This window comes from Carettochelys insculpta, chromosome 3 (genome assembly GCF_033958435.1).
Source record: "Carettochelys insculpta isolate YL-2023 chromosome 3, ASM3395843v1, whole genome shotgun sequence".
Taxonomy (NCBI): Eukaryota; Metazoa; Chordata; order Testudines; family Carettochelyidae; genus Carettochelys; species Carettochelys insculpta.
Genome location: NC_134139.1, coordinates 72,730,189 through 72,749,252, shown reverse-complemented (window position 1 = coordinate 72,749,252; position 19,064 = coordinate 72,730,189). Strand labels below are relative to the sequence as shown.

General features: G+C 41.8%; 1 protein-coding gene across 13 annotated transcripts in view; it reads left to right on the top strand.

The window, feature by feature from the left end:
* RYR2 (ryanodine receptor 2) overlaps positions 1–19,064 on the top strand; it is a 975,983-nt gene that overhangs the window by 827,065 nt on the left and 129,854 nt on the right. For 10 of the 13 annotated variants that reach the window (XM_074990102.1, XM_074990109.1, XM_074990099.1 and 7 more), the window contains 4 exons: positions 7,219–7,322; positions 8,331–8,382; positions 8,549–8,602; positions 9,313–9,336. In XM_074990102.1, coding sequence (XP_074846203.1) covers positions 7,219–7,322; positions 8,331–8,382; positions 8,549–8,602; positions 9,313–9,336 — 234 coding nt within the window. The remainder of the gene's footprint in view (positions 1–7,218; positions 7,323–8,330; positions 8,383–8,548; positions 8,603–9,312; positions 9,337–19,064) is intronic. The other 3 variants (XM_074990110.1, XM_074990103.1, XM_074990100.1) reach the window with 1 other exon arrangement.

The following is a 19,064-nucleotide window of genomic DNA, read 5'->3' as shown; positions in this document are numbered from 1 at the left end:
AGAGTAACACTAGGGCTGGCTGTACACAGCGCTCTGCCCAGCACAGCTGCCAGCAGAGCTATGCAAAATGAGCTTCTAAGGATCACAAATGGCGTGCAAACATTTGAGGCACAAGGCACTGGTGACAGAGGGGGGTTTCGCCAGTAGGCAAGGTCACACAGCCTCTGCAGTGCCGGCACCCCCTTTTGCCGATGCCAAACTCTCACAGGGCTATGGTAACGAGCTTCGAGAGTATACAAATGACACACTGTTTTCATGCTGAGAAGCTCATTTTGCATACCTCTACTGGCAGCTGCTCTGGAGGGAGCGCCATGTACACGTAGCCTAGGAGTTTAATAGGTTCATCTGCCACAGCTGCATTTTCTCCTCTTAGGAATGTTCCATGCCTTTTCTTTATTTTAAGGGGAAAAAAAAGAGATATGGCTGACAGGCTTTACACCGCCACTTCTGCAGCCAGTCCCATGACTGGGGCTGTTGAGGTGCTGGTACTTAGTACAGTCAAGTACCGGCACAAAAAAAAGCCTGGGAAATGCTTCAATATTGTCACATTTTGAGGTGATATCAGCATCAGTATGTTGCTCCCTTCACAGAGAAGATGACAGTATTGGTTCCAGTCTGAAGTCTCTCACTAGGTACACACTGCAGCATGGAGAAATTTACTTTTATTGAAAATTATTTTTTAATTTTTTTTTTAACATTTTGACTCTGGTGCTTGATTATAAATAGAAGTTTACCTGGAATTAAATCAGATGGCATACAAGACTTTCCTTTTTTTTTATGTTCTGTTAAAAAACCACTTTTCTTGTATTTCATAAAATACGACATTATGGGTGCGTCTACACTAGCCAGCTACTTTGAAGTAGCTGGCACAACGTCGAAATAGTACGCGTCATGTCTACATGTGCCGTGAGGTATTTCGATGTTGAAATTGATGTTAGGCGGCGAGACATTGAAATTGTTATCCCTATCCAAAGATGGGAATAGCGCCCTACTTCAACGTTCAATGTCGAAGTAGGGCATGTGTAGACAATCCGCATTCTGGTACGTCGAAATAGCGGGGTCCTCCATGGCAGCCATCAGCTGAGGGGTTGAGAGATGCTCTGTCCAGCCCCTGCGGGGCTCTATGGTCTCCGCGTGCAGCAGCCCTTAGCCCAGGGCTTCTGGCTGCTGCTGCTGCTGCTGCCACAGCTGGGGGTCCATGCTGCATGCATGGGGTCTGCAACCAGTTGTTGGCTCTGTGGATCTCGTACTGTTCAGGGCGAGTGAGTCTGTGAGTGGCCCATTAAGGGAGCAGCCTGGGGCTTTGCTGGCCCCTTATTTTGACGGGGAGCGCTTGTGTGTGTGGACTCTCTGCATTTCCTTCCAGGGTGACTCCTTTTGACATTCTCCGTCGCTACTTCGATGTTGAACGTCAATGGCACCAGCCCTGGAGGATGTGTAGACGATACGTGTTGAAGTAGCCTATTTCGATGTTCTTACGTCGAAATAGGCTACTTCGACGTAGTGTGCTAGTATAGATGTAGCCTTTATGTGCATCTGAGTTCTTATGGAGACACGTGATATGATGTGACTTCTGGCAATAAATTATGTTGGGAAATTATTTCTGAGTGCACTTATTTAACAGGAATGATAATGAATCTGTTAAATGTGGTGTAACTCAACTTACATTGTGTGGCACATCAATATTTAGAAACACTATAATTAAAAATGTCCCCAGTTATTTTTTCATAGATTCATACCAACCAAGACAAGAGGGGCACTGTGATCATCTAGTCTGACCATCTGTGTGATATTGGTTATAGCTGCTAGAGCAGTTGCTTTACTCACTTTGCTCAGCTTGTTCAGGTAGTCAGTTTTACATTTAAATAAATATAAATCAAATCTTTATTAATTAGCACATTGAAAATTAAGAACCCTTACATGCTAGAAATACTGGAAAATCAATTTGTTCTTATTGCCATGCGACAGTATAATAATGTGATGAATTGCATATAACAGTCACTGGAAAACTTAATCCTCCATTCAATTTGTAGTAAACCTTTGACATCCAATATGATGTATTACAAATTAATACAACTTCCACTCTTTTGCTTAATCAATCTTTATAACTTTAGGCAGGAATTCTGGATGATGAAATGAGGAGCATAGAAAGTTACATAATTAAAGCAAATGAAGCATAAGGAGCCAGGGAAAGGGGTCTATTATGATGATCGAATATGATTGCAATTATAATTTGCAGTATTCCAATGTGGTTAGCTGTTGTAACCACTGGCTTGTATTGCAAAATGTCTGTGCATAGTCCTGGTCCTAGATGATAACAGTGGTGATTTATTTCACTCAAAATTGTGGAAATAGGCTGATTTAAAGGCTCTATGAGAAAGGCACTGCCATATCTGACAACGTAGGAGCCAAAGCTTGGACTCGATGACCTCTTTAGGTCCCTTCCAGATCTGTGATTCTATGATTCTATGAAGCTTCAGCTTCATCCAGTAAGTACTTGGTGTAGCTGAATGATGAGGGAGAGGATAAATAAGCCATTTGTAGTTCCTTAATAATTGACCTAGTTCAATTCAGAGCAATATTATATCTGCTGTAAACTACACCTGCTAGTTATTGCCCACAGAACTAATACACTGGGTAGAGAATAGCAGGAATGCAAGAGCACTCTAGCCACAACCTTTATGCCAGAAGGGCTAAAAGTAGACAGTCTAGAATGCATTTCTGTGCCATACAAATATGGAATCTCCAGATAGCTATCAAAGTTGTCTCCAGCTCATTTCCAAAGATACTGGAGCAGATGAGATGATCTGACCCAGAGTCTCTTATTATTTCAGTTTCCTTATCTCTAAAACAGGAATAATAATGACAAAGAAGCAGTGAGTATACTTTTAAGACTGTGCATAAGTACTTGGAGATTCTCGGAGTGCAAATGAACAATTGTTTGTGTATTTTATATAGTGTCCTTTTTCAGGCTTAGCTGTGTTTTACCTGAAAGTATGATTTGGCCCTTAGTCATCACAACGGAAAGTCATTTGGAGTTTTGCCCAAATAAGGACTTCACAAAGCAGTTTAGAGCTCACATCCCTTTTCCTTTTAGAAAAATAGAAGTATCTGTTGGAATTTGCAAAATTTATTCTTTTTTAAATGAAATACGGGGAAAACATATGTTGTATGCTCATCTGTATAATAAAGTTATGGAAAACATAGCTATTAGTGACTCACTATATTTTTATGTGAGAGGAATCTCTTGCTTGGTGAAATTCACCTTCATGAGCACACAAAGAGGGTCTTTGCATCCGATGAAGTGGGTCTTTGCCCATGAAAGCTTATGCTCCAATAAATCTGTTGGTCTATAAGGTACCACAGGACTTCTTGTTTTTGTGGACACAGACTAACAAGGCTACCCAGCTGATATTTTGTGAGTAGGACCAGTGTCTATTTTGGGGTGTTAGGTGCTTAAGTGATGCTTTGGCCTCTTGTTGAAATGCTTCATGAGTGAATTTCTGCTTCGATTTTCTGTAAGTACAGAAAAAATAAACAACTTGTTCCTTTTGACAAGTATCAGAGAGGTAGCCGTGTTAGTCCATAGTACAGAAAAAATAAACAACTTGTTCCTTTTGACAAGTATCAGAGAGGTAGCCGTGTTAGTCCATAGTACAGAAAAAATAAACAACTTGTTCCTTTTGACAAGTATCAGAGAGGTAGCCGTGTTAGTCCATAGTACAGAAAAAATAAACAACTTGTTCCTTTTGACAAGTATCAGAGAGGTAGCTGTGTTAGTCCATAGCTTCAAGAGCAAGAAGTGTTGTGGCACCTTATAGACTAACAGGTATTTAGTCTGTTTAGACTAAATATCTTATTATTTATTCTTTATTCCTTATTTGCTTATTCCATTTGAGTAACCTTCAAATACTTTATAATTGCATTTAAATTCCTTATATAGTCAGTGTGTTCCTTACACTTTGTGACAAAGATATTTTAAAGCTGGTTCAGTGTTTGTTTTAATAAAAAGAATGGTTACTGCTCCTCCACATGTGACTTCATGCTTCACAGTAAGAGAGAGAGGATTATAAATTCATTTAAGGAATAAGGATTTGAAGCCAACAGAAAAGGGATAGATAAGAAGACCAAAAATATCATAATCATACAACATGATATAATGTCATTTATAAAATATCATGCCTTGAATACTGTGTGCAGTTCTGGTTGTCCCATCTCAAAAAATATATTAGAATTGGAAAAGGCACAGAGAAGTAAAATAAAAATAATTTAAGGATATGATAATGCTTCTATGGCTACGTCTACACGTGAAGCAAACATCGAAATAGGCTATTTTGATGAATAACGTCTACACATCCTCCAGGGCTGGCAACGTCAATGTTCAACTTCGACGTTGCGCAGCACCACATCGAAATAGGCGCTGCGAGGGTACGTCTACACGCCAAAGTAGCACACATCGAAATAAGGGTGCCAGGCACAGCTGCAGACAAGGTCACAGGGCGGACTCAACAGCAAGCCGCTCACTTAAAGGGCCCCTCCCAGACACAGTTGCACTAAACAACACAAGATCCACAGAGCCGACAACTGGTTGCAGACCCTGTGCATGCAGCATGGATCCCCAGCTGCCGCAGCAGCAGCCAGAAGCCCTGGGCTAAGGGCTGCTGCCCACGGTGACCATAGAGCCCCGCAGGGGCTGGAGAGAGAGCATCTCTCAACCCCCCAGCTGATGGCCGCCATGGAGGACCCAGCAATTTCGACGTTGCGGGACGTGGATCGTCTACACGGTCCCTACTTCGACGTTGAACGTCGGAGTAGGGTGCTATTCCGATCCCCTCATGAGGTTAGCGACTTCGATGTCTCGCCGCCTAACGTCAAAGTTAACTTCGAAATAGCGCCCGATGTGTGTAGCCACGACGGGCGCTATTTCGAAGTTGGTGCCGCTACTTCGAAGTAGCGTGCACGTGTAGACACAACTTATATGAGGAGAGTAAACAGTGGGACTTTTCAGCTTGGAAAAAAAGAGAAATGGGGGTGTGGTGAAAGAGGTCTTCAAAATTATGACTGGTATAGAGAAAGTGAATAATTAAGGTGTTATTTATTCATTCACATAAAACAAGAACCAGGGTAGCCTAATGGAATTAACAGGCACCAGGTTTAAAGAAGTACTCCTCACAGCATATAGTCAATGTGTGGAACTCATTGCCAGGGCCTGGTGTGAAAGCCAAAAATGTAATGAAGTTCAAAAAAGAATTATATAAATCGTGATCTATTAGCAGATTCCCTCAATAATAAAGACCAAAAGACAGGGAAATGTGAAAGTTGCTTACATATAATCAAAGTTGTTCAAATTTATAATTTACTGTGTTCTGCATTAATATGCTGCTTAGCTCTCTCTGACTTCAATGTGAGTTGCACATGTATATTTCAGAGTATAATGGAGTTCCAGTGCATCCTCCAGGACCGTTTCTTTCCTAATGTTTAAAGCAGGGTTTACTAACTCGTTCATAATGTGCAGCGCATATTAACAGACACATTTTTGAACACCTATGCTCATTGTCATCCTGTGGCCAACTCTGTCTTATTGTTATAAAATAACATAGATGTGGCAACAATTGTTGGTATGGAATAATAATCTTAGCAAAAACATTGGATGCATTTTATCTGTACTTTAATATATCTGGAAATGAGGAGGAGACAGCATGATTTGCTTAGGCATTTCTTGAACTGACACCAAGTGTTCTCTGGAGCATTCATAGTCAACATAGTGCAGTTTTGGGGACCCCTAGTTTGCAGACTGAAACTTTCTGAAAAATCATTCTGGCAAATGAAAGTTGGCTTTCCACTAATTCGTGGAGGGTTCTAAGATCAGGTTAAACATAATCCTTTGAAGGTGCTTTGAAACTCAGACTGTCAAGGTCTGCTCTGCTGACTGCCACTTTATTAATAATTTCTAAAAGAGAAGTCAGCCCTAGCTAGAAGAGTGTAAACCAAAGGGCTGTATCTAGACTACATTTCTCTTTCAAAAGAGGAATGCAAATGAGGGAAATTGAAAATGCAAATGAAGTGCTGATTTACAAATCTCCTGCATCCTTTGCATAATCTCATCTGATCACTTTTTTGGAAGAGATTTATTTTGAGGAAAAAAAAGCAGTGTAGATGGGGTTCTTTTGAAAAAAACTTTTTTGAAAGAACCCTGTAAACCTCCTTTTTTTCAGGAATAAGAGTTCTTAGAAAAAAGTTTTTGTTTTTTTTTTAGAGAGCCCATTCACTGCTTTTTTTTTCAAAAAAATCTCTTCTGAAAAAGTGATTGGATGAGATTATGCAAATGAAGTGTGAGATTTGTAAATCAGCACTTCATTTGCATTTTTGAGTTCCCTGGTTTGCATTCCTCTTTTGAAAGAGGAATATATTCTAGATGCAGCCAAGAGGGAAAAAAATTAACCAGACAAAGATTCTGTTTTCTCAGCTTGGAGAAACCTGAGCTTCAAAGTGAGAAGAAAAAAATGTATGAACAATAAAAATGTGTACTAATCAAAGAATTCTCCCTTGCTAACTTCAATACTGTTATTGGCATTCATGAAATCCCCAATCTTAAAATGATGGAAAGGGTTGCAGGTTTGATTTATAGGCCCCCCGAACCATGACCACCACCACACACACACAATCTATCAGGCTCTGTAGGGAGCAAGAAGCAGCATGGTTGGCAGATCATCAAAATCACTATAAAGTAATAGGAACAGGGAAGTGTACTTCACTCAGCTGAGGCAGGCTGTTACAGTGAGGAGGGAACAGATAGTGAGTACCTTAGACTGATAGCCCATAGTGTGTTTGGTGGTAGGGTTTGGTGTGATAGTCAGGGGGAAAGGGATGCCTTTTATGAGGAATGGAGTGATCCAAGCCTGTGCATGTGCTATCATTTTATATCTGTAAATTTCAGTTTAAGTATGTTTGGGATTCTAGCCTAGCTGTTCCTAAAGGTATGCTGGTGAGTTGGCCTTGGAAATCCTAGCTATCTAGCATGGGTTTAAAACTAATCCTTTATACATTCAGAGAAACCAATTATTATGTGCTAATATATCAAATAAGACTTTCACAGATTTTTTTAAGATTTCACAAAGATAACAAGGATGCATATATTTTATATATATATATATATATATATATATATATATATATACACACAAAATAATATTCTGTTCCAATTTTCTTTGCCCACAGAAACCTGGGACAGATCCACCGGAGGAAGATGAAGGCATTAAAAGAGTTGATCCACTGCATCAGCTTATTCTGCTTTTCAGTCGGACAGCCTTAACTGAAAAATGGTAGGGTTGGGCTGTAAAATTTCTGCAAATTTTCTAGCTGCTTTTTTTTTTGATTGCATCTGTTTGCCCTGTGGTCTGTCTCAAATGCAAATAGTGCAGCTAAGCAAGCAAGCACTAATAAATTTGCACATAGTTGTACATGTGAGGCTTAACTCTTAAAGACTGCCAGAATGGTGTAGAAATGCCTTAAGAAAACTGAGAAGCAGGCTTATGGAATTTTAGCAAACAAATGGATATACCTCCAAACTTCAATATCATGTTTATGGTTGCTGTCTGTGCTCAGTCATGTCTATATTCCACATTGAAAGTTAGGCCTGCAACTTGAAAATCAGGTTTTCTGAAAATGCTAGATTTATAGTATAACTACAGTTAATTCCTAACAATCTCATAGCTGAAAGAAGTTAGAAAAAAATTATGTTCTGTTTGTTCATTACTGAATAGTAACAGAGAGATAGCCATGCTAGCCTATATAATATGAAAACAAAAAAGCAGTGCAGTAGCACTTTAAAGACTAGCAAAATAATTTATTCGGTGATGAGCTTTCATAGGACAGACGCACTTCTTCAGATCATGGCCATACCTGTTCATAGTCTGTTCTGGTATGGCTATGATCTGAAGAAGTGGGTCTGTCCCAGGAAAGCTCTCCTAATAAATTATTCTGTTAGTCTCTGAAGTGCTTCTGGACTGCTTTTTTGTTTTGTTCAGTACTGTGTACGTGCAATTGATTTCACTGGTCAACCTGTTTAGGCTAGTAGTTCCTTTCCTTCCTGAAATGGCAGTTATAATTAAATGGAGAACTGAAACACCTTTATAAAAATTAAAAGAATTTCAACCAAACATTCAAGCCACTATTTAAAAGGCCTGTTGGTGGAAACTAGAATTATAAAAATTGTTCAGCTTTCTGGTCCTTCTGCGAATATTTTTAGGTTTCAGTTGTTTGTGGAGCTGCTGTATTACATTAATGTGTAAAAGGTCCCTCCCCTTTTCTTCCACCCCATTTTTTCCTAGCAAACTGGAAGAAGATTTCCTGTATATGGCATATGCTGACATTATGGCAAAGGTAACTTTATCCTCATTTTTTCCATTTACCATTTAATGAGAGAATGTAAAGGAAATTAAGAGAATTTTGGTGTGTATTAAGCTGGAGTCGGGGTGTTTTGATTTTTGTTTTTGTTTTTAAATCAAAAATCTTTATTTGTGAATGTTTTGTTTTTATATGGTTTCAGAGTTGTCATGATGAAGAGGATGATGACGGTGAAGAAGAAGTGAAGAGTTTTGAAGTAAGTTTGAAGACCTCTTTTTGTTTCTCATTTCATATGAAACATTATTTCATAGCTTCTAATGGACATTTAAGTTTCTTGCTTCATGGCTTCCTGCAGCTTTTTATGCAAAGGAATGGCATGTCAGAAGGTGGACTGACAAATTTTAATCGTTAGATTTATAGCAGTAAAATAGAGAAAAGATAATTTTTCAGAATTATACACACACATGCAAGCACTAATATATAAAATTGATGAGTGAACCTTAAGAGTCTGTTTAGACAAACATGTAGCAGTTCAATTGCTGTCCTAAACCACAAACCATTCTGAAAATCTGCTGGAGAACAGACTGACAAGATTGCCAATTATGACTGAGTTTGGATGAGTAAGAAGTATTGAAAGAGTAGTAGTGTTTATAGCGATAATAATATTGTAAACACTGTGGTAGTAGTTAATAAATTATTTGCATCTCCATTTATACACCAGTGACCCATCAGAAAAGGTCAATATTTATCCACAGTTAGCACATGTTATTTCCAATGTTTACAACAGGAAAAAACTGCAGTAACTCAGACACTACTCTATTGTAGATTAATGTTGACTTTTTAATAGTGAATACAAAACTGAGAGAAAGGAGAGCTACATATGTTTGATCAATCAGTTATCTGCAAAATATTTCTGGATATTTTTTCTTATTGCTATTTCACTTCTTGTCCTCGCCCTTCCTTAAGGTCACAGGATCACAACGCAGCAAGGTAAAAATAAAAATGTCTGTTTGTCTGGGTCTAATTTCATGACTTTTAGCATTGTTAGACCCAACATCTTGAATAAGTTCATATTAATGCTCTTTAAAATATTTCTAACTATTTTCAGCTTTTCCATAATATATGTTCACAGCAGTCTTCATCTGAACAAAAATGTATTCTTTAAACTTCAAGAATTAATAATATGAAACTTTTTGACCTCATTAAATAAAAATATTTTCCTTGGTAGGGAAAATGGAATAACTTTGATTTTTTAAGATAAGATTTTTCAACAAAATTCTTGCCAATGGTACTTTTAAAAAAATTATTGCTGGCCTTATTCCAAGAAATGTGAATTTGCATAATTTCCATTGATCACTGTTTAATTTCTATAGTTGCATATATTCTTTGTCAGATGGAAAGGGAATATGGTCATAATTCTGCTTTCTTTTAACAAGATACTTTCATGTGACACCTTATTAATTAGTCCAAGAACATGCTGCTAATTCATCCAACAGTCATACTTTCAGTGTTCTTTGTAGTATAGTATCAGATGTGTTACTCTTTCTGCCATTTAAATTCTTCAGAGTAGTTTGTACTCTTTCCAAATTCCTCCACTAATTAAAAGAGTTAAATAAAGAAGTAGAGATTACGTAACTGTTGCTCATTTAATCTAAAATATTTGTAACATGTTCAATGAAAATGAGTATCCTTATCTTCAGTCTTCATTATAGTGGACTAGGCAGCAACTCTTTTTTAGGGTTGTATTTCTGTCTACTTTGTGCTAAATGATAAAAACTTGATATGATAGAAGTTGCAGTACACAGTGCATGAATGACACAAACCCACAAAAGCAAAACAAAAAGCAGTCAAGCACTTTAAAGACGAGCAAAATAGTTTATTAGGTGAGCTTTTGTGGGTCAGACCACTTCTTCAGACCATAGCCAGACCTGAACAGACCCAATATTTAAGGCACAGAGAACTAAAAACAGTAAGCAAGGAGGACAAATCAGAAAAAGATAATCAAGGTGAGCAAATCAGAGAGTGGAAGGGTCGGGAGGGGGAGGTGAAGAATTAGATTAAGCCAAGTATACTGACGAGCCCCTATGGTGACTCAGAAAGTTCCCATCCCGGTTTAAACCCTGTGTTAATGTGCCGAATTTGAATATAAAAGCCAGCTCGGCTGCTTCCCTTTGAAAAATGGCGCGAAAATTCTTTTTCAGTAACACACATACCTTTAGGTCCTTAATAGAATGCCCCATTCCATTAAAATGTTGACTGACTGGTTTGTGGATCTGGAGTGTTTTGATGTCTGTTTTGTGCCCATTAACCCTTTGTCTAAGGGAGTTAGAAGTCTGTCCAATATACAATGCATCTGGGCATTGTTGGCACATGATGGCATATATGATGTTAGTAGAGGAGCATGAGAAAGTGCCCGTGATTCTGTGAGTGACCTGGTTAGATCCAGTGATGATATTTGTAGTAAGTACAGGCCTAGTATGAGGCCTTAGGCCTGAACCAAAGTAATGGTCAAAACAGAAAGCAAAGTGCAGCTGTGAGCTAAAGGAATCCATTGCTCACAGAAGTTGGCAAAAAGAGGATTGATGTTGCATAAACATATCTACCTAGCATATTGAAATAGCAACACAGTACCAGAACACCCGACCCTGGAACATTCCACAGATAAGGAAGAACAGGCTGACCCATCCCAATGACAGGGGCAGAAGGGTAATATGATGGATAGAGTTGTTTTGTTCAAACCATCATGTACAAGGTGAGAGGCAGCACCTGATTACGTAGAAGGGTGTACCTCAATACGTCAGGAGTGATGTGTAAATTGTTTGTACGTGTGTATAAGAATGTACTCCTGGGGTGTGGTCTGGGTCCGGCTGAGGGGGCAGTGGAAAGTCCCGCCACTGACTGAGCTGAGTCCATTGACCGTGCGTGCATATTTGTAGTATGCCCTGACTTAGACTAAGAAATCTACAGGGAACTACTATTGTATCCAATACAGCAATAAACCTGGCCGATGTGCCTTCGCACCTTACTAGCCTCTGTGGTCATTGAGGGTTCTCTTCGAGTCTGCTGTGTCAGCTATTTGCAGAGCTGGGGCAGCACACGGAGGGAACACACGCACGCAGCCGAATGATACCAACATTGGAGAGAGCAGAGCACCACGCTGGTGGCAACTCTGACGACAATATTTCCAGAGAAGATATGTGGACAAAGCTGGCAGCGGGCTTTGTTGCAGGGAAAGGTTCCAGGACTGGTATTCCTGGGGTATAGACTGTGGCTGTTAGTGAGGATCCTCATAAGGTTGGGAGCTTGTCTGTAGGAGAGAACAGGCATGTCACCCAGGGCCTTCTGGAGTGTGGCGTCCTGATTAAGGATAGGTTGTAGGTCTTCAATAATTCATTGCAGTGGTCTGAGTTGGGGGCTGTAGGTAATGACCAGTGGTGTTCTGTTCTTGGCTTTTTTGGGCCGATCTTGGAGTAGCTGGTCTCTGGGTATTCATCTGGCCCTGTCGATTTGTTCTTTTACTTCTCCTGGTGGGTAATTCAGGTTTATGAATATTTGGTAAAGGTTTGGTAAATATTTGCTTTGTATATTGGACAGACTTCCAACTCCCTTAGACAAAGGGTTAATGGGCACAAAACAGACATCAAAACACTCCAGATCCACAAACCAGTCAGTCAACATTTTAATGGAATGGGGCATTCTATTAAGGACCTAAAGGTATGTGTGTTACTGAAAAAGAATTTTCGCACCATTCTTCAACCGGAAGCAGCCGAGCTGGCTTTTATATTCAAATTTGGCGCATTAACACATGGTTTAAACTGGGACGGGAACTTTCTGAGTCACTATAGGGGCTAGTCTGCATACTTGGCTTAATCTAATTCTTGACATTCCCCCCCCGACCCCTCCACTCTCTGATTTGCTCACCTTGATTATCTTTTTCTGGTTTGTCCTCCTTGCTTACTGTTTTTAGTTCTCTGTGCCTTAAATATTGGGTCTGTTCAGGTCTGGCTATGGTCTGAAGAAGTGGGTCTGTCCCACGAAAGCTCACCTAATAAACTATTTCGCTAGTCTTGAAAGTGCTACTTGACTGCTTTTTGTTTTGATAGTGTATAGACTAGCACGGCTTCCTCTCTGTTACCGCAAAAGCAAGGCAACAATAACTTCTTTAAAAAAAAAAAAAAAAAGACAACCCCAAAATCCACAGGCTTTCGTGCAAAATGGAGGGGAAATGTTAAGGCTTCAGATATTCATTTGTCCATTTTAGAATCCTGGTGTTGAATGCTGTCCACTTATCTCATGTTCTGTGTGCCTGCAAAAATAGTGACAATCTAGTATGTGTGTGAAGGAATTACAGAAAGTTGAACATCAATCAGCACCTCAGAAGGGTCATTATTTGACAGTGCTTTAATTCAACGGACATGACCATGTCCTATGCAGTTTACTTTGGCATAAAGTAAGCTTTTTGGCACAAATAATCTCTACTGGGGTCTTCTCTGCGAGCAGCATGCAAGGCACAATAAGTTTGTTGCATGGCTTTATGTACAGCTTAATTTTTAAGGCTACATCTACACTAGAGGGTTTTGTCAGCAAAATGGCCATTTTGCTGACAAAACTCACAGAGCATCGAGATTCCCAAGGCGTTCTGTTGACTGTAAGTCAACAGAACATAGCACTTCTGTCAATAGTTGTATCCTCCTCCCCACAATGAATAACGCCTCTGATGACAAAAAGCCAATCTGGACATTCCAGGGTTCCTCTGCCGACAAACAGGGCTTCCAGGACACAGGACACCATGTTGCCAACAGAGCAGCTGGGGAGTCTGTTTGCTCTCAGTCAACAGAGTGGATTGCTCTTGCAGTCTGCTTGACAGTTTGGCCATAATCTGTCAACAGAAGTTTTGTTGGAAGATATCTTCCAACAAAAATTTCTTTTGACAAATCCCTGTAATCTAGACGTAGTCTAAATCGGTCTAAATTAAGTACCCTATCTTGCATACGGACACTTAGAAAAAGCTCCTAAAGCCAATGGTCATCTTGCCTGCATAACATATACAAGATTAAGAACAGACGTGTTATCTTTACTCAGTCATAGCTCAACTGCTCCAACTCTAGCAACATGCTTCAATAATAGGTAAGTGGGGGGTCCTAAGATAAGAGATCATTTTGTCATATACTAGACAGCATAACAGCAACTCCAAAGTTGTTATTGAAGCCTATTACTGCTCTTTGTCTGCGGCATGACAGCCAATGGATAGTGAATGTGAAAAATTCACCAGGTCTGGCTACCTCATATGAAGCTGGGCTGCATGGGCATTGGTGGTGCAAACCTTCTGTACGGGCTCTTGATGCCTATGCAATTTCCTTGCTGCAGCACAAAGGAACCAAACTGGTTCTGGGTAGGCCTTCAGTACTCAAACAGAAGAGGAAAACTCATCCCTCTGTGATGCAGACAGACATGCTACGATAATCAAATTTCCATCGAGTAACTTACTTATCTGTTCCCTGCTTATTTTTAGCTGAGGATATCCCAGCTTTCTGAGTTTTTTTCAGTTTCCCCAGCTGGGAAGGAGAGATTGAGGTATTAACTATTTCAAAGTACTGCAGGCTCAAATCTGCTAAATCAGTGCTCATCTCGGATTGTAAAAATGTTTGACTTGCACCAGACTGTTTTAATAATTGTGCTGCAAAAACATAATTTGAAACTATGGGAAAACCCCTGTTGTCCACCCCCTTATCCAGTCATCCAGCACTCCATCTTATCTGACACCCACTGAGGCAGTGTGAGATGAAATGGAATGTTGGATAACTGGGGGCCTGCGTAATTTCCCACAGCATCATGCAGCTGGCTGCCTGCCCAGGCTGGCTCGGGCTTTCCCCACCCACCATTCCATCCGGCTGGGGCTACATGCTCTTGACCAGTGGTGGAGATGGCTGCCTCTCTCAGGTGGCAGGGGCTGCTCACCCAGGGAGCTGGCCTGGGCCAGCCAGCAGCCCATCCACCTGCCAGAGCTCTGCACCCCAGGCCAGTGGCCAAGAAGGCTGCATGCCTGGAGTGGTAGGGGCTGCCTGCCCAGGGAGCTGGCTCAGGGGCAGCCAGCAGCTCACCTGCCTGCCTGAGCGCTGTGCCCCAGGCCAGCTGCAGCTTCCACACCCCAACCACTGGGGTTCCCCACCCTGGGACTGGTGGCAGGTCCATTCCCCAGCTATCAGGGCTACACCCCAGGGCCAGTGGTGACTGTGTGCCCAGTGGTGGCTTTGGCCCTGGAACAAGCTAGGGCTCCATGCACTGGGGACAGTAGGAGATGACTGCCTGGGCCAACTGGGGCTCCATGCACTGGGGACATGGGCTTTCTTCCCTAGGGCTGGTTGGGGCTTCAGCCCAACACCAGGCAGTTCTCAATGCTTTGGGACTGGTGGGGCTGCCTGCCAGGGAGCCAGCCCCAGGGACCTGCTGTGCAGTGGCTGGCAGCCCATAAACTGCCCCAGTGAGCCCGCTACCAGCACTTCAGGAGAGGCCCGGGAAGCTTGTCCCCTCAGCCACCCCCACCCTGACCACCTACGTCACCTCTGATTATCTGACATTTTCATGTATCAAATCAGTTGGTGTTAGTTATGTTGGCTAACTGGAGTTTTATTGTAATTGAAAGATATTATTGCCCACTCCTGAGGCATAAACAGAAAGGTTAATTGATATAATATATAACTTTGTAAGTTATTTAAGAGTATTTAGCTTTTCAGTATTTTAGGGAAAAATATTGTAAATAGAGAAAATGTATCTTTGCAAGCTGGCTCCGTGAGTGCTTTTCTTTTTAGATCATGCTTGTAATCTTGTCCATTCCTAGCTATTCAGTAGCACACAGACAATCTGGGAACTTTTTGGAGAATGTTGGGGATAACTTCCTGATACAAGAACTGAAGGAACTGACCAGGGGCCATGTGCAGCTTGACTTGCTGTTCACAAACAGGGGAGAACTAGTAGGAGAAATAGAAGTGGGGACAACTTGAGCTGCAGTGATCATGAGGTGGTAGATTTCAGGATTCTGACAAAAGGAAGAAAGGTGAGCGGTAAAATACAGTAAAAGACCTTTGATTTCAGAAGAGATTTCAGCTCCCTGGAGAACTGATGGGCAGGATCCCCTGGGAAGCAAATATGAAGGGGAAAGGTGTTCAGGAAAACTGGCAGTATTTTAAAGAAGTCTTATTGGCAGCACAAGAACAAACCATCCCAATGTGCAGTAAGAAAAGCAGATATGGTAGGCAACCAATTTGGGTTACAAGGGAATCCTTGGTGAGCTTAAACTCAAAAAAGATGTATATAAGAACTGGAAACTTGGATAGATGACTAAGAAGTAGTAGCATCCTTCAGTCTACGTAGACTATGGATCGCACCCTTCGTAGTTCCATTTGGGATCATCATTTGCAGCATTGACTGTGACTGTGAAGGCCCACACGAGAGTGACAGTCCTTGCTGCATCTGTTGCATGTGTAATGGGTGTCTGGCAGGTCCTTACTGTGCTTTCTGTGGGCTCGCTTCTCCTCTGCTAGCTGTCTGATCCTCATCTCACCCTTCTGAAGGCCCTTGTGTAGTTCCTGCCTCCATCTGCTGTGATCGTCTGCCAGCTCCTCCCAGCTGTCTGGCTCCATGTCTACTTCCTTGAGGTCGCTCTTATAAACATCTTTGTAGCGCAACTGGGGGCGGCCGGGAGGTCTTTTGCCAGAGGCTAGCTCACCATACAGGATGTCTTTTGGGATCCTTCCATCATTCATCCTGTGGACGTGGCCAAGCCAGCGGAGCCGCCGCTGCCTGAGGAGGGTGTGCATGGTTGGGATTCCAACTTGCTCAAGGACAGCAATGTTGGACACTCTGTCCTTCCATGATATTCCAAGGATGCGCCTGAGGCAGCGCAAGTGGAAGACGTTCAGCCTCTTTTCCTGGTGGGCATACAGGGTCCAAGACTCGCTGCCGTAAAGGAGGGTGCTGAGGATGCAGGCTCTGTAGACTTGCATTTTGGTGTGGGTGTACAACTTGATGTTATTCCACACTCTCTCGCTGAGTCTGGACAGAGTTGTGGCTGCTTTTCCGATTCTCCTATTTAGCGCAGACTCCAATGACAGGGTGTCAGTGATGGTGGACCTGAGGTAAACGTACTTGTGGATGACCTCTAATGTATAGTTGTCAATGCTGATTGATGGAGATTCAGCAACGTCCTGAGCAAGTGCATTTGTCTTCTTTAGGCTGATGGAAAGCCCAAAGTCCTTGCATGCTTTGGAGAACTGATCCAGCAGTTTCCAAAGCTGGTCTTCTGTGTGTGACACTACAGCAGCGTCATCTGCGAACAGCATCTTTCTGATGAGGACTTCCCGCACCTTAGAGTTAGCTTTCAGCCTTACAAGATTAAACAGTTTCCCATCAGATCTTGTGTGCAAAAAGATGCCCTCTGTTGAAGATCCAAAGGCATGCTTCAGGAGGAGCGCAAAGAAGATCTCGAACAATGTCGGAGCAAGGACACATTGTTGTTTGACGCCGCTCCTGATGCTGAAAACATCCAATAATGTGCTGTCATATTGGATGGCTCCTCTCATGTCTTCATGGGAAGACTGGATCATCTTGAGTAACCGTGGTGGACAGCCTATTTTGCGAAGCAGTTTGAACAGTCCATCCCTGCTGACCAAGTTGAAGGCCTTGATCAGGTCGATTAAGGTAATATAGAGTGGGAGTAGTCAGGAAAGCTGGGGAGTAATCAGGAAAGTGAAAGCACAGCTGAAATTGTAGCTACCAAGGAATGTGAAGGGCAATAAGAAGGGTTTCTACAGGCATGCTAACAATAAGGGTTATCAGGGAGGTTGTGGGGCTGTTACTGAATGAGGAAAGTAACTGATGGGCCATGTATTATACTAGCCAAAAACTTCAAAATGGCCATGCAAATGGCCATTTCAAAGTTTACTAAGGAAGCGCTGAAATACATATTCAGTGCCTCATTAGCACGTGGGCAGCCGTGGCACTTCGAAATTGACGCGGCTCGCTACCACATGGCTTGTCCAGATGGGGCTCCTTTTCAAAAGGATCCCGGTTACTTCTAAGTACCCTTATCCCTTTGAGCAGATAGGAATAAGGAGACTTCAAAGTAGCCGGGATCCTTTCGAAAAGGAGCCGTGCGGTGGCGAGTCGCGTCAATTTTTAAGTGCTGTGGCCTCCTGCATGCTAATGAGGCACTGAATATATATTTCAGCACTTCATTAGTAAACTTCGAAATAGACATTTGCATGGCCATTTCGAAGTTTTTGGCTAGTGCAGACATGGCCATGATGTGGGCAAGGCTGAAGCAATCGATGCTTTTTTGCCTCAGTCTTCACGTGCAAAGTCAGCTCCAAGACTACAGCACTAAGCAATGCAGTATGGGAAGGAGGTGGGCAGCCCTCGGTGGGGAAAGAATAGGTTAAGAGCTATTTAGAAATGCTTGACACACACAAATCCAAGGGTCCAGATTTAATACATCCAAGGATACTGAGGGAATTAGCAAATGTCATTGCAGAGCCTTTGTCCTTTATCTTTGAAAATTCGTTTGGTTTTGGGAAGAAGGGGATTATGAAATCCAGGAGGGGTCCTTTTGAAAGGCTCCTGTCTACATGAGCAGAGTGCATTTCGAAAGCGGCACTTTCAAGACGCATGTGGCCTCTATTATGCTAATGAGGAGCTGCATATTCATGTGCTTCTGCCAAAGTGGCTCATTAACATCCCCCTTTGAAAGGCAGGGGTTAGTGTAGCTGTGGCCCAGGAGAGTGGTGAAGCACTGGAATTCTTTACTTAGAGGGGTGGTGCAATCTCTGTTCCTAGACGTTTTTAGGTCCCTGTTTGACAAAGTCCGGTCTGGGCTGATTTATTTGGGGTTGATTCTGCTTTAGGCAGGGGGCTAGACTAGATGACTTCCTAAGGTCTCTTCCAGCCATTGGATTCTATGATTCTATGAAAGGAATGATCTCATTAAACCAACAGTGCGTATATAACACAGTTACAACATTGCAACATTGCATGGGAACAGGGAACATGAAAATGAAGGTGTTGAGGCAAGTCTCCAATACAGCCAAATGGGACTGAATTAAGTGTGCGGTGGCAGTCTTGACTGTGAATTTTCTTGTTCGTGTTGTTTTAGATCTGCTTTAATGTTCACTGAACATAAAGAGTATTTTCTTTGATGTCTGTTTTGTTAAATTTCAATAACCTACCCACTCACATTATATATATTCAACATATAGATGTAACATAATATAAGCAAAAGGTTTGCAGTTTAATTGCTCAAAATCTGGAAATGCAAACATCTAGACTGACTATGTAATCCTAACTTTACCCTCGGGTGCATTCCTATACAGTCTACAAATGCATGTGTTATAGGACACATATTAGTCTGTGTTAGTCTGTATCTGCAAAAACCACTGGCACCTTAAACACTAAGGCTGTTTCTATGCATGCTAGTGGCATGCTAATAAATGGCCAGAAATATGCTAATGAGGCACAGATGCAAATTCCCCACACCTCATTTGCATAAAGTCATATGATTTGGAGTCCAAAAGACATTCTTCCAGCCTCCAAAACGCCGTTTCGAAGCGTGGCCCCCGGGGCGGGGGGTCTTCCAGAAGGAAGTACTTCTTCTGGAGGCCCCTTCCTGAAATTTTTGGGAAGAAGGGGCCTACGGAGGAAGGACTTCCTTCCGGAAGACTCCCCGC